Below are 16835 nucleotides of genomic sequence, written 5' to 3'. Positions count from 1 at the left end.
TGGTTCGTGGTTAGAATATAAATATTGTATATTTGATATTTATTCGGTTCGACTCGATTTTAATTTTTGATATTTTTTGGTTCGGTTAATTGAATCGAATATATATTTATATTATTATATCTTAAGTTTTATATTAATAATTATATACGGTTTGGTTTTGGTTCGGAATATTCGCAAATATTTTATTTAATTAAAATTTTAATGTATTTTTTTTAATTTTAATTCGATTCGAATTATTTACAAATATTTTCGATTAATCGAAATTCGATTAATCAAAACTTTTAGTTCGAATACGGTTGGCGATTTTGGTATTTGCTTAATTCGATTCGAATATCAAATAGCTATATATATGTGTAAATATCCTAAACGGACCTCTCTGAAATTAGAGTAATGCCCTGAAAATAATTATGTATAATTATATTCTTTAATTATATAAATTAGAATTATTAAGTTTTGAAGGCATAAGCATGGTGCATCCTAACTAAACCCCCAAAGATTATATGTTTTAAATTATTTTGAATACATTAAAATTAATAAGAAGTTGCCTTGAGGATTATCGATTATTTTACTAAGATTTTATTGTACTGATTTTAATTATTTGGAATACATTATGATATAAATTTTGGGGGAAAATAATGAGATTATCTTATTAATCATCAAAATAAGGACCTTACATATAGGCAATACAAAACAGACTCGATAGACTTAAATCTAAGTAATCTAATCTATGAATAAGATCAAATCTAGATATAAATCTACTAAATCTAAAACTGAATATTTAAAATATCTCAACATCCCCTCAAACTCAAGTGGTATAACAGAAACCAACTTGAGTTTGATAAGAAATTTAAATATAAACGCAAAAAGAAAATATAAATAAAATTAGCAGTTGACTCTCCACCCACCGGAGCAAAACACGAGATGACTTTCCACCAGAGTTGAAAACAAGATACTCTCCACCGGAGCAAAAAACGAGATGACTCCACCGGAGCTGAAAACAATATGACTCCACCGGAGCCGAAAGCAATATGACTCTACTTGATCCGAAAACCACATGACTCCACCGGAGCCAAAAACCACATAACTCCACCGGAGGCGAAAACGAGATGACTCCACCGGAGCCGAAAACGAGATGACTCCACTGGAGCCGAAAACGATATGACTCCACTGGAGCAAAAAACGACAGAACTCCACCGGAGCTGAAAATGAGCCGTAAACAAGATGACTCCACCGGAGCCGAAAAACGACATGACTCCACAGGGGCAGAAAACGACATAGATAGGAAACACCAAACAGATCGCACGCATGCAATAGACAAGCACAGACAGAAAGAAGATCGCAGACAGGTTTCAGATCGCACGCAAACAACAAACAGATAGCAGATCGCAGACAGGTTTCATATCGGACGCAGACATCAGACAAGCAGTGGACATATGGCAGATGGATATATGGCAGATCGCAAACAGGTTTCTGATTGTACGACAGACAAGCAGCAGACAGGTTTCTGATTGTACGACAGACAAGTAACGAATGACAAGCAGCGGATGACAGAAAGATCTCAAAATCACAAAACCTCCGGGTACAATGTAGGTTGAATGTACCCGGAGAAACACGGGTTCGTAGGCTATATCTACGGCATGAGAAAAGTAGGCTCTGATACCATGTTATAAACTTTGGGGGAAAATAATGAGATTATCTTATTGATCATCAAAATAAGGAGCCAGTATATAGGCAATACAAAACAGTCTCGATAGACTTAAATCTAAGTAATCTAATCTATGAATAAGATCAAATCTAGATATAAATCTACTAAATCTAAAACTGAATATTTAAAATATCTCAACACATTAAAATTATTAAGAAGTCGCCTTGAGGATTATCGATTATTTTACTAAGATTTTATTGTACTTTATATTAGAGCAATTTTTGGTCCCATTCAATATCACAATTATCAATTTTGGTCTCATTCAAAAAAAATTATCAATTTTGGTCTCATTCAGATGAAAATTTATCAATTTTAGTCCCAAATCGGTTGATTGGGCGTGAACACGGCCATGTTGGCTTGAACATGGCCTTGTTGAATGACTCAGAATATGACTGGACGTCCCAGACAGCCAACACGGCCGTGTTGGTCTCAATATGACCGTGTTGATTACCCTGCAATTCGGAACACGGCCGTGTTCCTGTTTATGTTCTGAAACACAGCCAAGTTCCTGCCAATGTTCTCAACACAGCCATGTTCTAGGTCATATTTCTGCCCAGGTTTTCAACACAACCATGTTCTAGCCATGTTCACGACCATGTTTTTAATATAGTTATATTATAGGTCATATTTATTATTATTTTCACTTTTTGGTTAAAATTATTTGATATAAATATATATATTTATAATTCAACAAAAATATTTTTTATAATTATTTCATAATATAAATAAATAATCGATTTTTAATATTTAAAAAAATATAAAAACAATAATATATTAATATATATTTTTAATAAATACTCCCTCCGTCCCACTTACTATGTCCACATTGCCGTTTCTGTCCATCTTACATCTCATATCACTTTTATTTTTTGAAAAATAATTACACACTATTTTTTAATTTAATTTTTTTTAAATTTTAATTAGTTATTTTAATCTTAATCTATAATTATTTATATTATATGATAATTATTTTCACTAATATATTTTTAATTATCTACTAATTATACTATTTCATAAAATATTTTTGTTGAATTATAAATATATATATTTATATCAAATAATTTTAACCAAAAAGTAAAAATAATAATAAATATGACCTAAAATATGATTATATTGAAAATATGGTCGTGAACATGGCCTATAACGTGACTGTGTTGAGAACATGGGCATGAACATAGCTGTGTTGAAAACATGGCAGGAACATGGTTGTGTTCAGAACATGGGCAGAAACACGGGCAGGAACACGGCCGTGTTCAGAAGTGCAGGGTAATCAACACGGCCGTGTTGACTGCCTGGAACGCCCCGTCACCTTCTGATTCATTTAACACGGCTGTGTTCAAGCCAATACGACCGTGTTCAGTCCCAATCAATCGATTTGGGACTAAAATTGATAAATTTTCATTTGAATGAAACCAAAATTAATAATTTTTTTTAAATAGGACCAAAATTGATAATTGTAATATTGAATGAAACTAAAAATGATTTTTACTCTTTATTTTACTGCAACAGATTCTACTTCAAGTTTAAAAAATCAAACTTAATCTTAACTTGAATTTTACTTTTTGTTAATTTTTTAGAATTTAGAGTACGTATATACTTACCTTAATGTACATAAGGGAGTCTAAAGCTATTTTGCTTTTTATTCACTTACATTTTATCTCCTAAATATTTTATTATAATAATAATAATAATAATAATAATAATAAGTGTATAAACAATAAGAGAGTGCTATTTGTATTTTTTAAAAAATATATATATTTTTAAAAATATTAATATACTATACATATTTATTATTTTTATATTATTTAAATAATTTTTCATATTGCATATAAAAAAAATATCTCTGGATTGAAGTAACAAATAAAGTATACATTAATTAAGTTTAAAGCTTTGTTAACTATGAATTATCATTATTTTTTTAAGTATACAATACCTATATTTTTTTTTTCATAAATATTTATTTGATTTTGGTTTGAATTTAATTTTGATTAAATATTATTTTAATTTGATATTTAAAAGAAAAAACAATTGGAACAATCGTAATTGTATAGATTGAATAAGGATAAATTTAATTTAAACAAACAAATTATATATTACTTTTATAAAATAGTAATATATTTAATTAATATTAAAATAAAAAATAAAATAAAATCAAAATAAATATGAATAATTATTTAGAAGAAAAAATAATTGGAACAATCGAAATTGTAGACTGAATAAAGATAGACTTAATTTAAACAAACAAATTATATATATTTTTATAAAAAATAGTACCCTATCTGTCCAAGCTAATTGGTCTCATTTAGCTTAAGCACGATTGTGTAATTAACGAGTAATTAAAAAATATATTAATAAAAATAATTATAATTTAATAAAAATAATTATAAATTAAAATTAAAATGATTAAATAATGTAGTTAAAAAAAAAGGTTCTCATGTTATAAAAAAAGTAATAAATTATAATTTATGAATTTTAAAATATGATCAAAGTATATAATTATATTTAAAAAAAAAAAAAGACAAATTATGTGAAACAGACAAATAGAAAGAATGAACAAGTGAGAGGAAGATAGTAATATATTTAATTACTACTCCATCCGTCCTACCACACAATTGACACTATTTCTATTTTTGTATGTCATATAAAATTTGAGTAAAACTTATTAAATCAAAATATATTTAACAAATATACATATTTTGGGTAAAAATTATTAAATCAAAACATATTTAACAAATATAAATCAACTTAATTAAATACATAACATATAATATCACATATTTACATCTCTTTCTTAAAAAAATATTTTTATATCTCTTTTTTTAAAAAAAATATTTTTATCTATATTTAAAACTATACATCTTTTATAAAATTAATTTATATTAATTATAAATAAATAAAAATATTATAAAAAATTTTATTTCTTACAAAATAACATCAATATTGCATATATTTTTTAAATATTTTAATATATATAAATTAATTTTTGAATAATATATATATTAAATATACTTTAAAATTAGAAATATTATTAATTATATAAAAAATAAAAAATAATATTATAATTCATTATTATTAATTTATCAAATATTTTTATTTAAAATATAGTGTCTCTAATCAACAGTTCAACTAGAACAAAACTAAAATAAAAAATATAACAAAATCAAAATAAAAAATAAGTTATTCTTACTGTTCTCGACCCTAATTCCTCCGTTCAACCAAACGCACCTAAATTTAAAATTGTAAAATACAAACCTTTAAACAAATCTTCCCTCCTTTTTAAATATTAATTATTATATAAGACTGTAGTACAAATAAAAAAAAAAAATTTTATTTTTAAAGTAAATTATTTAAATATAAAAATATTTTTCAAATAAACGAAAAAAATCAAAATGACAACCTCGGGACAGAAGGAGGATTTATTCTGAAAGAATAATAAGATAAACAAATATCCATTTTAATAAATATAATAATTGGAATATAAATTCCAATCGGATTCATTTGTGGCTGTGTGCATTGCACTTGCACATGGATGATCAGATCGAGGGCATTTCTGGAAATTAAAAATTGGAGTTCTTCTTCTTCCCCTTCCGCAGCCCAAAAAACAAACATATAAATATCGTGGATCCCCATAAGAATAAGATATTATTTTGTTGCACAAGGAATTGCTGAGCTGCCTCCCTTCCCTTTCACTGTAGGTACGTACGTGCACCCATTTGTTTAACGAGCTGGGTGAGCATCGCTACAGTGAACCTGCCATCCCCATACGCCAATTCCTCATTTCGAATTATCATTTTTATTCACCATTCTCGATTCGCTCACTCTCACAAGAAACTAAATTCAATTTTGGATATAATTTCAGAGATTTATGCTTCACGCTGCATTGGAGACTCATTCTTCATGTATTTGTGGTGGGAAGTTTCGTTCATTTACAGTATGTTTGGTTTTTGACTTTGTTCTTAGTTGGTGTGTGATCGGGAAAGGCTGTAGAGATGGGTATTATTGATTGCCTGAGAAATTAAATGGAATTTGTGCTTTTGAGATAAATTTCAGAACTTACACTGCTTCTGTTTGAGTTTTACTTGTGCAATGGAGAAGTTTGTTCCGAGGCTTATCTTATTACTTTCTGTTGCATTCGAGAATGTGGAAGGAATCAAGTGAACTCTTTTTGCTGTTGTTTTCAAAGTTTCTTATGAGTATATAGCAATATTAGTGCTGGAATTTGACTCCCTATTGCCAAGATCCTTTTAGACAGTGGGTTTTGGAGACTTTTGTAATTTTGGAAGTTTCGAAAAAGTAGAAAGTTTAGTATCTGTTTTGTTAGGAAAATATTTATTTGATATGTTGGTTTCAAAAAAGGAGCCAAATGAATGAAAGTTGCTATGTAAACTGAGTTTCCATGTCTTTTGTGTGGAGACTACCATTTTCAGGGCAGATAATAATGCTTACTTAAGATGTTCGCATTTTGTGATTTTCTAATACTCTGCAAGGAAATTTTTTTGCCATTTAAATCTTAAAATGTACTGAAGTTTGGAAATCATGAATTTTCTGCTTATGTCAGATCCTCAAGTTTGAATGACAGTAGGTGAAGACTTGTAATTTCTTCACTTTCTTAGTGCTCCAATGGGGGGTTCTTTGTGGCTCTTGGGTGGGTTTCCACTGAACACTTATCAAGTATCAGACAGGTTCTCTTTTTGCTCTAGTCAGAAGAGGTTAGAGTCGGTATCCTGTTCTCAGATAAATTTGAGACGAAGTTTCACTGATAAACATCACTTGAAGGCGTCGCACTTCTCTGGCCAGTCTGTCTGCTTTCATAGGCTGAAAACAGTTTCTTGTCTAAGCTCAGAAGATGCAAATCCTATTAGTCAGGTAACATTGCTTGAGATTCAACTTAATAGTTTCAATTCATAATTGTTTACACCATTGCTAATGACAAATAATAAAATACGATGAAGGAACCCGCACATTCTCAAAGAGGTGAAAGTTTTGAGCAATGGGATTCAATGACAGCAAAGTTTGCTGGAGCTGCAAATGTACCATTTCTGTTGTTGCAGCTGCCTCAGATCATATTGAATACTCGGAATCTTCTGGCTGGGAACAAATCTGCACTTCTAGCTGTTCCTTGGCTGGTAGTGGAGTTCAGTCATCTTTTATTATCTCTTTACGGTTTGTATTCGCTAGACATAGCATGAGTGGTGTTATTTGAACATAGGGTATGCTCACTGGATTGCTAGGGAATCTTTCTTTGTCATTGTACTTTCTCAAAAAGATGGAGATAGAGGCCATGGTGGTGCAGACTGTAGGAGTCATATCTACATATATTGTTTTGCTGCAGCTGGCGATGGGTGAAGCTATGCCCCTCCCTCAGTTTATTGTTGTTTCTATAGTGGTTGCCTTCGGGCTCATTCTAAATTTTATGAAATATTTTCGTTTGCTTAATGAGGAGATTTGGCACATTTGGGAAGATGTTATTACAGTAGTCGGACTCTCCACACTTCCTCAAGTAAAATTTCAATTCAAGAAGTGTGATTTTTAAATAGCACAATTCTTTTGATGGCTTTAATGAACTGCTTTTGTTCAGGTCATGTGGTCGACCTTCCTCCCCTTCGTCCCGAACACTATCTTACCCGGGACAATTTCCTTTGCTACTGCTCTTCTTGCTGTTGTTATGGTGAGCACTGCATACCTGATTACTAGTTTGCCGGAGATAATTGGAACTTTCTCAACTTCACAGAATATGTGAAGAAAAATCCTGTAATTGACATATTTCTAAATATGCATGTTAACTTCTTCAGGCTCGCATGGGCAAGCTCTCCGAAAAAGCTGTAAAATTTCTTGGAATGGTATCGGGATGGACTGCAACTCTTCTTTTCATGTGGATGGCTGTTGCTCAAATGGTTATGTGTCTCATCTTTGAAGATATACTACTTTCATCATGGTTTGTCCACGGTTTCTTACTATTGGGGCTGATTCTCTCTTTTCAGTGGACAAATCTTCTGAATCCTGACAACGTAAAAGGTTTATCAGCTGTCTCGATGTTACTTGCCATGACTGGAAACGGACTCTTTATCCCTCGTTCTCTGTTCATTCGCGATTTTATGTGGTTAGTTAGTTTCCTTCTACAATTCGTAAGAAATTTCTTGAAAGCAATTAACTATGATCCCTTGCAGGTTCACTGGATCAAGCTGGGGATCCATCTTCTATGGATGGGGGAATCTTGTATGCTTGTACTGGTAAATTACACATAGGTGTACACTCTGTCTAAGTTTTTGTCAGTTTCTCTGTCTCACATTTAGTCTGTTGTGCTCCAGTTTCAACTGTATCACAAAAGAGTTCTTCTGGGCTTCAACCCTCGGCTTTCTCGCATGGATAGGTACATATAATGTTTTGTGCCTCTCATTTAGGCATATAGAATGGAATTTGTTTAATTCAACATCTTTCTTTCGCGGAATTCTTTGCACAATTGCACTTTGCTGATTCATGTTGTCTCAGGACTGGCGTTTTGGAAAGATAAGCAAGCTCATGGACTCAGTTCCCCGGTTGCTTCATTGAAGGAGCTTGTTTTCGGTCCTTGACTGCCCTGCTTCATGAGTTGCATTAATGGTAGCTGTATCTCGGTGGAGCTGCTGCACACGGATAGCACTGAACAGATTTTCTACCTTGCGAAGCTACAAATTGTGCCGAGGCTGAAGATTCAAGACAGTGATGAGGTACTTTCAGAGCAATGCACTTAAAGACCATCATGTGTAATGTATAGTAAGCGTGAGTTCTTTCTATCGACTAGTTGAAATACCATGTTTCAGAGAAGGGAATGCTTAAGAAGCTTCTAGATCCATCTAAAGCTGTAGAAATCCTGCTTGGTTTACTAAACTCCCACAAGTTACTGTTAATTGCTTCCTGACTCAAGTAGCCTGGATAAGATGATTTCATTGATTTGTCATGCAATCTCAAGTAGCTTGATGGAAATCGTGTGCTGAGGTTTATGAGTCGGTTCTGTGATTCTTGTGAATAATTTGTCGGATATTTTCATTTATACTTTTCAAATTGCTTTACTCTAAGGTCGTGATGTGTATTGTGATCAGAAATGTGTTCTTTAAGCTTTTGGACTTGTGCGCTATGGCGTACAAAATTATATATACCTCAAATCTTACATGATCTGCTGCTTTACGACACAATACAATATCTATCATCTTTAGATTACACGAAATGAGTCTTGTATCTTCTTCAAGTCCTTGTAGTGTTTCTTCCATTGAAGACCGCTCCCTGTAACGTTGAACAAGTAGAGTCGATTTCCGGCAGCGGTTGCTGTGATAAGAACATGGGGCGGCTCTATTTCATACTTGTAATATTTCCTCCCAGAGTGGTCGGCAGCTACTGCGGTGCTCAGCACCTTCCCTTCGACGCTCTCCCCGATCACCTCGGGGCCGAATGCATTGATCACTTTCTCGGGAGTCCCTATCTGTTCGATTCTTGCATCCTCACCTAGATCTGTTTGCATTCATTACCAAGCCGATCAACTCGATCAGTAAGTAAGTTGGTTAGTATGTTAGTTAGTGTCTTAGTAGTATGTAAGACGTTAATGGAAACTACATAACATGACTAGACTGGTCTATCGATCCTCACTGTCTGCGAATCTTAAAACAGGGGCGACGATGACAAAGAGCCTCCCCTCCTTAGGGCTAGCGAACCTCAGATCGATCTCTGTGCCTCCAAGGTCAGCAATCGACACAGGAAGCTGTGAAAGAAAGAATGGTGACGTGACGTGACGTGAGCAACCGGGGATAGTGAAAATTGATTCTGACCTCATCCCATTCGTCAGGGACGGAGAATTGATAGGGTATGATGGGACTCCATCCGACGCCGTGACCTCCGGACTTATCGTCGGGCCTCCTGTAGGTTCTCCAGCCTTGTTCATCAGGTTCGGACAAGCCTGGTATCCTCCCTGCCAGAAGGCCCTGTTTGACCACTGCCAATGCCATGCCCATTCCCTCTCCGAGTCCGACAGAAGCAATAATCCCCCCAGTCCCAGATGCCAAAATTGCCCTCCTGTTTAATCTCCATCTTTCCTCAGCAGCAGTTTCTTGATGGGGAGCTCTGTGCTTCTGCTTCTGCTGCTGCTGATTGTTGCTCATCAATGGAAGGCGGCAGGAGATGCACTGAACCACTGTTCCCATCTCTCTCCCTTCCTCCAATCAATTACTTGATTTCAGCCCTAGACTTTCTTTTCTTTGAGGGGTTGAATGAAGAATGATGGATCGATCAAGCTTCCTGTGTGTGTTTTCTGTGGATGTAGTTGTTATCTTCTTCTTCCTTTCTCTCTCCCTCTATTTCTGTGGTCTTTTTTTATATGCACCACATGTTGTTTCATGTATGTATATGAATGCAGAATGCGTATCGTATCAGTATCACACCAGAAAAGAAATAGAAAGGTTATTATCTGCATTGCTTCACACACTTGTCCGTCCCTCCATCGCTCCGTCCAATATTTATTTATCATTTATTTTTTATTAAATTTTTGAAATATTAGTATTATATTGAAATACAAGAGATTAAATTAATCCTATTAATATTGAATGATATAAATGAATTATAAAAGTAATGAAAGACTATTTGTAATATTAGTATTGTAATATATTGTAAATTGAAACACAAGTAGATAATACAATTATAAAAAAAATGAATATATTGTAAATAGATGAATCAAAATAGAAAATAAATATATTATTAAAAGACGGAGGGAGTATTATTTGGATTGAAACAATTGATCTGACGATCTGTATTATTTTAGGAATACGAATATAATTTAATTAGTTTTCTTTTATATAACTATTTTTCTTTTTTTTAATCAATGCACAACAGAGATATCAAAGTGATTGAAATTTAAGATATTTCACTTCCTTCGTACCGAATGACGAAGTCGAAATCACCCAACTATGTAATTAAAGTCGGGATAATATATTGGATTTTATGAAATTATGTAAACCTGTATATTAATCAATGTTAGAAAAGTAGAGAGAATTATTGAATGCCTAAAAAGATTTGAAAAATAATATGTGAAATTGTGTGAATCTGATTGTTTTTATAATTTTTCAAGATTTGGATATTGATCAAAGTATTAGAAACTTGTTTTCATATGTTAAGAATTTAGATAATATATATTAGCAATCGTTTTTGTATTAAAATAAATTAATATTCCGTTCAATTTAGTTAAACAGTTACATGTTCATGGAGACATTTCATATTATATTATATCACTTAATGAAATTAAATACAAAACTCAAGTACAAAAGATGCTTGGTGGTGTGGAAATGGACTCATGACCGTGAGGGCATAGATTCAAACTTAGATGTGACTTGCCTTGTTGCGCCAAATTTGCAATTATTAGGTTCGGTCGGGGTGGGTTCCCACGTTATAAAAAAAATAATAATACAAAACTCAGTAGTATTTACTAGTTTGTGTGAAAATATTTTAAATTCAATAGGCAACAAATACATATATTGAACAAAATATTTCATTACCTACAAACAATAGTACTTATTGTTATCTTCAACAACTTCAACAACAATATGTGTTATTCTAAAAGTAAAAAAGAAAAAAAATTATTGTGTTATCATTAGCATATTGTTAGACTGATAATAACATATCCACTTTTTATAATAATCATTTAAAAAGAATATCCAAATATAATTTTACACAATTTAATTCGTCATTATGTTTAATACAATTCACAATAAAATTTTACAAAAAAGACATTCTAAACTTGTTGTAGGCAAAAAATTGCGTTATTTTTAATAAACACAAGATTTGTACAAATTATATTTGATTTGAATTTAATGTGAATCATATTATCTAAATAGGTCTTTTCATTCTCTTTTTCGGGTCGATTTGTTTTTCAGCTTGGTTTTTGATGGCTTCTTTGATTCGAAGAGATTTGGTCTTCGGTTTGACTTTGCCGGACTTTGGTCTCCGTGTAGGCAATTTGATCGTCAGCTTTGGATTTGATGTCCTCTTTGGACGATCCGAGTCTTTGATCTTTGATTTGGCTTTGCCGCTTTTTGGAGAGCTTTGGTCTCCGTGTAGGCAATTTTATCATTTGATTTGGATTTGATGTCTTCTTTGGACGATCTGCGGCTTTGATCTTTGGTTTTTCTTTGCCGCTTTTGGAGGACTTTGGTCTCCGTGTAGGCGATTTGATCATCACCTTTGGATTTGATGTCTTCTTTAGACGATCCGAGGCTTTGATCTTTGGTTTGTCTTTGCCGCATTTGGAGGACTTTGGTCTCTGTGTGGACGATTTGATCATTAGCTTTGGATTTGATGTCTTCTTTGGACGATCCGAGGTTTTGATCTTTGATATAGCTTTGCCGTTTTTTGGAGAGCTTTGATCTCCATGTGGGCGATTCGATCGTCGGCTTTAGACTTGCTGTCTTCTTTAGACGATCGGAGGCTTTGATCTTTGGATTGTCTTTGCTGTATTTGGAGGACTTTGGTCTCCGTGTGGGCGATTTGATCATCAGCTTTGGATTTGACGTCTTCTTTAGACGATCCGTGACTTTGATCTTTGATTTGGCTTTGCCGCTTTTGGAGGACTTTGGTCTCCGTTTGGGCGATTCGATCATCGGCTTTGGATTTGATGTCTCATTTGGATGATCCGCGGCTTTGATCTTTGAGGAGATGAATTTGGTGCTTCATAACACTTTTGGTGGCGTGTTCCTTTGACTTTTGGATCGAAGAGGGCCGAGGTGATGCTTTGGTGAAGAACGCGATGAACACCTCGAAGCTTTGGGATGAACTTTGGATGCTCTTCCTTGACTTTGATGGATTCTTCAATGGTTGTTGGAGTTTTGATCCTCGAAAGAGGTGGATTTGGTACTCTATAACACTTTTGGCGGCGTGTCTCTTTGACTTTTGGATCGAAGAGGGCCTAGTTGATGCTTTCTTGAAGAACACGATGAACACCTTGAAGCTTTGGGGTGAACTTTGGATATTCTTCGTTGGCTTTGATGGATTCTTCAACGACTTTTGGAGCTTTGATCCTTGAAGAGGTGGATTTGGTGCTCCATAACACTTTTGGCAATGTGTCCCTTTGACTTTTGGATCAAAGAAGGCCTAGTTGATGCTTTGTTGAAGGACGCGATGAACATCTTGAAGTTTTGAGAGGAACTTTGGAGACCATCCCTTGGCTTTGATGAATTCCTCAACAACTTTGGGAGCTTTGATCCTTTCTCCGGCTTGGACATACGACGAAGAACGTTAACTCTATCGATTCATCAACCAATATTAGATCATTTGTTCAAATCAGTGACTTTCGACAAAGAATGATTCGAAGGACACGAAAAAATATGAAGAACAATACAGAGAGAGTCTAGAGACTTACCCCTTTGCTTGAATCCTCGATATAACTTCGGTGTGTCAAATGAATTGACCATGACTCCTATTTATAGGGGATGGGTGACCTCGGCTTCATTTAAGAATGATGCCACATGGCGCGTTCTGATTGACCAATAGGAAGATTTTATAATCTTTCCTTTTCCATCATATGCTGTTTTCCATTTTTGAAGGATTTGATTTTCCGCCTTCCTATCTTGTCAAGATCTTTATATCATTTTCTTTTTTGGAAGATATTAATTTATATATTTTTTATTGACAAGATTAATTTATTTTGCTGCCAAATTTATTATGACTCTATTTATGCACGTAATATTTGTACGATATCTTCCATTCTAAACAGATTTTTGCATTAATGGTTGATATTTATTGTACAAAATTTAACATATGTGCATATAAATACCATATATTTATTTTATTGGAATTTTATTTTCTTCCAAAATACATGATATTTAATTTAATTTAGACATTTAATTTTTAATGCCTACGCTTGCTTTCCACAAACTTATCAAAATAATGAAGGAAAAATTTTCTCATAACTTCCTACGGTTTCGAAATTCAGTGTAAATCCTCTTTATATCTTAAAAATTGCATAACACCCCCTTATACTTTCAAAAATATTGCATAAAACCCCGACATGCAAAAAATATAGATAGAAAATCATCTTATCATCACAGAAAAATGTAAAAAGGTGTTTCATGCAACATTTTTTTAAAAGTATAAGAGAACATCATGCAATCTTCAAAGTATAAAGAAGATTTACGCTGAGTTTCAAAATCACAAAAGAGTTATGAGCAATTTTGTCAAACGATGAATAAAAGTATCTAAATTTCATGTCTATCCATCTATCCAATCCATTACATTCAACAATTCATTCACATTCAATCAATATATTCAATCCATCATATTCATCAATTTATTCACATTCAATCCATATATTTAATCTATCACATGCAACAATAGATTCAATCTATATCATGCAACAATTCAGTCAATTCATCACATATATCACAATCAATTTTTTCTTAACCAATCAACACGTTTTCTTGCACACATCTAAAACACGTTGTTTCTTTGGTTTAACATCAACAATTTTTTCAAATGAATTTTTATCACCCGTAGCAAGCTTCGACTTCCCTCTCACATACTCAACCCTTTGATTCTTCTCATGCAATAAAATTTGCACATAAAATTTCTTCCTCATTTTATCCAAAATCTCACGTTTGCCAAGTTGTTCACATATACTCCTACTCAATGAAGGAGCTAATTTTCCATGTAAAATATCGAGAAGATTCCACAACTATGGATGTCTGGTTGTCTCACTTGTGGAGGCGCTTCGTATAAATATTTAGCATTTCAGAATGTACTAATTCATCATCTTAAATATATAAACTCTTCATTCTTTATACACATTAAAAGCACACTTACATTAGGGACTCACTCCAATCATCTCCAATATAGTCTGCTTTAAATTTCCGTTCTCAATCATTAATCTACTCATTCTCACTTCTACAAGAAAAATTATTTTGAATCTTAATACCAACTATATACTACATGCAACAAGTATATTTTTACTTAATTTCTACCATAAGTGTTCTGGATTCCATATGTTAGCATATAAAAAATAAGCAATAAGCATTTTCACTTAAAATATTAAGCAAACATAATTATACACTGACACCCATATTAGACGACAAAAAAAATTTGGACATTGATACACACTCCTTCTTTTCAACTCAGATCTATTCAAGTAAGTACCAAAAACATCAACAATATTGTTTGAGACATCAGATCCAGGGCGTAAAGTTTGGACATCAAACTTGAGAACGCTAGAGTAAATAAATGGAAAAAATTATCATCGGAACAATGGAATAGGAACTCATTCAATTGCATGCTTTTCCTTGAAACATATGAAAACTGAATAATAGGTTCTTTCAAACGTGAAGGCTTCTCTAATTTTGATTTCTTAATAGCAGGTTTGAGACAAAGTTGTTCATTTCTCTGACTTGCGAATTGAACAAGTATGGAATTTTTTATTTTCAGTCACAACTGGCACGAGATGAAGTTTTTTCCCTAAACTTACGACTTGAACACGATTGAATTCTGATCACGAAGGCTTCGAGATGACGAACTTCCTCTTTTTTTAATTTTATTTTTTTTTATGACGACGAACTTCCTCTCTTGTTTGGCCGAGTTGAAGACAATGAAATATAGAAAAATTTACTCTAGGATAAAATATCATATATGATAAAGACAATCATATCCTTGCACAATGTAGACCATTATTTTTTAATTAGTCAAGATGAACAACTGTAAATTGATCAACATGCTGCTCAGATCCAAAACTTTTTTTAAAGTAATATTAATTAATAAATAATAATTTAAATGATATTTTATTAAATTACTAAACTTGAAATGATTACCTTTTTTTTAAGTTAACATTTTTTTAATAATTTATTTAAATGATATTTTATTCAATTACTAAACTTTAATAATTTAACCTTTTTTTAATAATTTATTTAATTAAAATGATTAAACTTGAAATTAGGGTGTGTTTGTTTGGGGGATTGGATTGAATTTACATTATTCATTCAATTTTTTTTCCAAAAACATCAAATCAAACGCCTATTTTTTATTTTTTATATTATACTAAAAATCAATTTTACATTCAAAACATCACATCAACACCTATTTATATCACATCATATAACTATTCAAATTCAAAATTTTTACTATTCAAATCCCAACTCAAAATCCAAACCCCAAAAAGTGAAAATTGAGTTCAGTGTGTGCTGAATTTATTTACAAATCAGTATGTGATCTGATTCCTTTATCTTCCTTATTTTCTTTGGAGTACGGATAAAGTTAGTAAAATACTGTTAGGGGAACTTATTTATTAGATAATTTTATGTAAAATATTATTTATATTAAAAATTTTATGGTTACTATCCAATGTAAGAAAAAAAAATATTATTCAAAAATTATTTCACTTTTATTTCAATATTATAAAAATTATTAAAATAATAATCAATCGTAAGAATTACATAAGTTAAATTAAATTAATTATCTAACTTACACTCTCTAAACCAGAAGACCACACATCCGATGAGAAAAAAATTCAAATCGGATGAGAGGAATAATGAGAAAAGTGGAAAAGTTTGAGAAAGTGGAGAGAGTGGATAAATATAATGGTTGAGTGGAGAGAAGTAGATAATTAGAAACTTTGGGAGCAAGAAAACATAAATATATAAATAGGAGAAGGAGAATCACCATTCAGACGTCCTGTGCTATCCACTTCAAAATTTATTTCTTGTTTTTTTTTTTTTTTTATTTCTTTTTATATATTTTATTGCATTCCTGCATTCTTTCTCTTCTCCACATTTAATTATTTTCCCTTTCTTGTTTCTGTTTTTTTGTTGAAACCTTTTTTTTTACAATTTAATTTAATTTCTTCTTTGAGTGCATGGTCCTTTTTCCTAATTTCAGCAAATTAATCGCATCATATTCATATAAATTTATTCTTATTGCGAGATTTAACTCGGATACTTTTTTGAGTACATCGGGGAACCCGATTATTGTCGATTTCGACTGGCCTAAATTCATTGGGCCGCGATCGACGAATTTCAGTGACAACAGATTGGCACGCCTGGTGAGACTCCGACGAGTCGCACTTTTCATGCAACTGAGGAGTCGAAAATTACCATCGCCAAAGAAAGTTATGATGTCAAAGGAAAAGGAAATCGCC

The 16835-nt window shown here is 32.3% G+C and overlaps 2 protein-coding genes across 5 annotated transcripts; one reads left to right on the top strand and one right to left on the bottom strand.

Moving 5' to 3' along the window:
- The first annotated feature begins 5250 nt into the window (after positions 1–5250).
- Positions 5251–8427, top strand: LOC127250374 (maltose excess protein 1-like, chloroplastic). Of its 4 annotated transcripts, none has more exons than XM_051273632.1 (11): positions 5266–5400; positions 5565–5613; positions 6264–6571; positions 6658–6831; positions 6915–7205; positions 7284–7373; positions 7498–7599; positions 7687–7805; positions 7873–7935; positions 8014–8075; positions 8195–8427. In XM_051273632.1, the coding sequence occupies exons 3-11, from the start codon at positions 6326–6328 to the stop codon at positions 8275–8277; spliced, it is 1230 nt and encodes a 409-aa protein (XP_051129589.1). In that variant the 5' UTR covers positions 5266–5400; positions 5565–5613; positions 6264–6325; the 3' UTR covers positions 8278–8427. The 4 variants fall into 4 exon arrangements, with proteins under 4 accessions (XP_051129592.1, XP_051129589.1, XP_051129591.1 ...); XM_051273634.1 differs by having other exon boundaries at positions 5565–5636; XM_051273635.1 differs by lacking the exon at positions 5565–5613 and having other exon boundaries at positions 5251–5400.
- A 338-nt stretch (positions 8428–8765) lies between these two features.
- LOC127250376 (psbP domain-containing protein 4, chloroplastic) lies at positions 8766–10093 on the bottom strand. Its single transcript, XM_051273636.1, has 3 exons — positions 9505–10093; positions 9326–9437; positions 8766–9190 (listed from the first exon to the last, which is right to left on the bottom strand). The coding sequence occupies exons 1-3, from the start codon at positions 9874–9876 to the stop codon at positions 8895–8897; spliced, it is 780 nt and encodes a 259-aa protein (XP_051129593.1). The 5' UTR covers positions 9877–10093; the 3' UTR covers positions 8766–8894.
- Positions 10094–16835: the final 6742 nt, after the last annotated feature.

Source organism: Andrographis paniculata, unplaced genomic scaffold (genome assembly GCF_009805555.1).
Source record: "Andrographis paniculata isolate CXL003 unplaced genomic scaffold, ASM980555v1 Contig37END, whole genome shotgun sequence".
NCBI lineage: Eukaryota > Viridiplantae > Streptophyta > Magnoliopsida > Lamiales > Acanthaceae > Andrographis > Andrographis paniculata.
The sequence above is the reverse complement of the archived record's forward strand: the minus strand, read 5'-3'. Positions and strand labels throughout refer to the sequence as shown.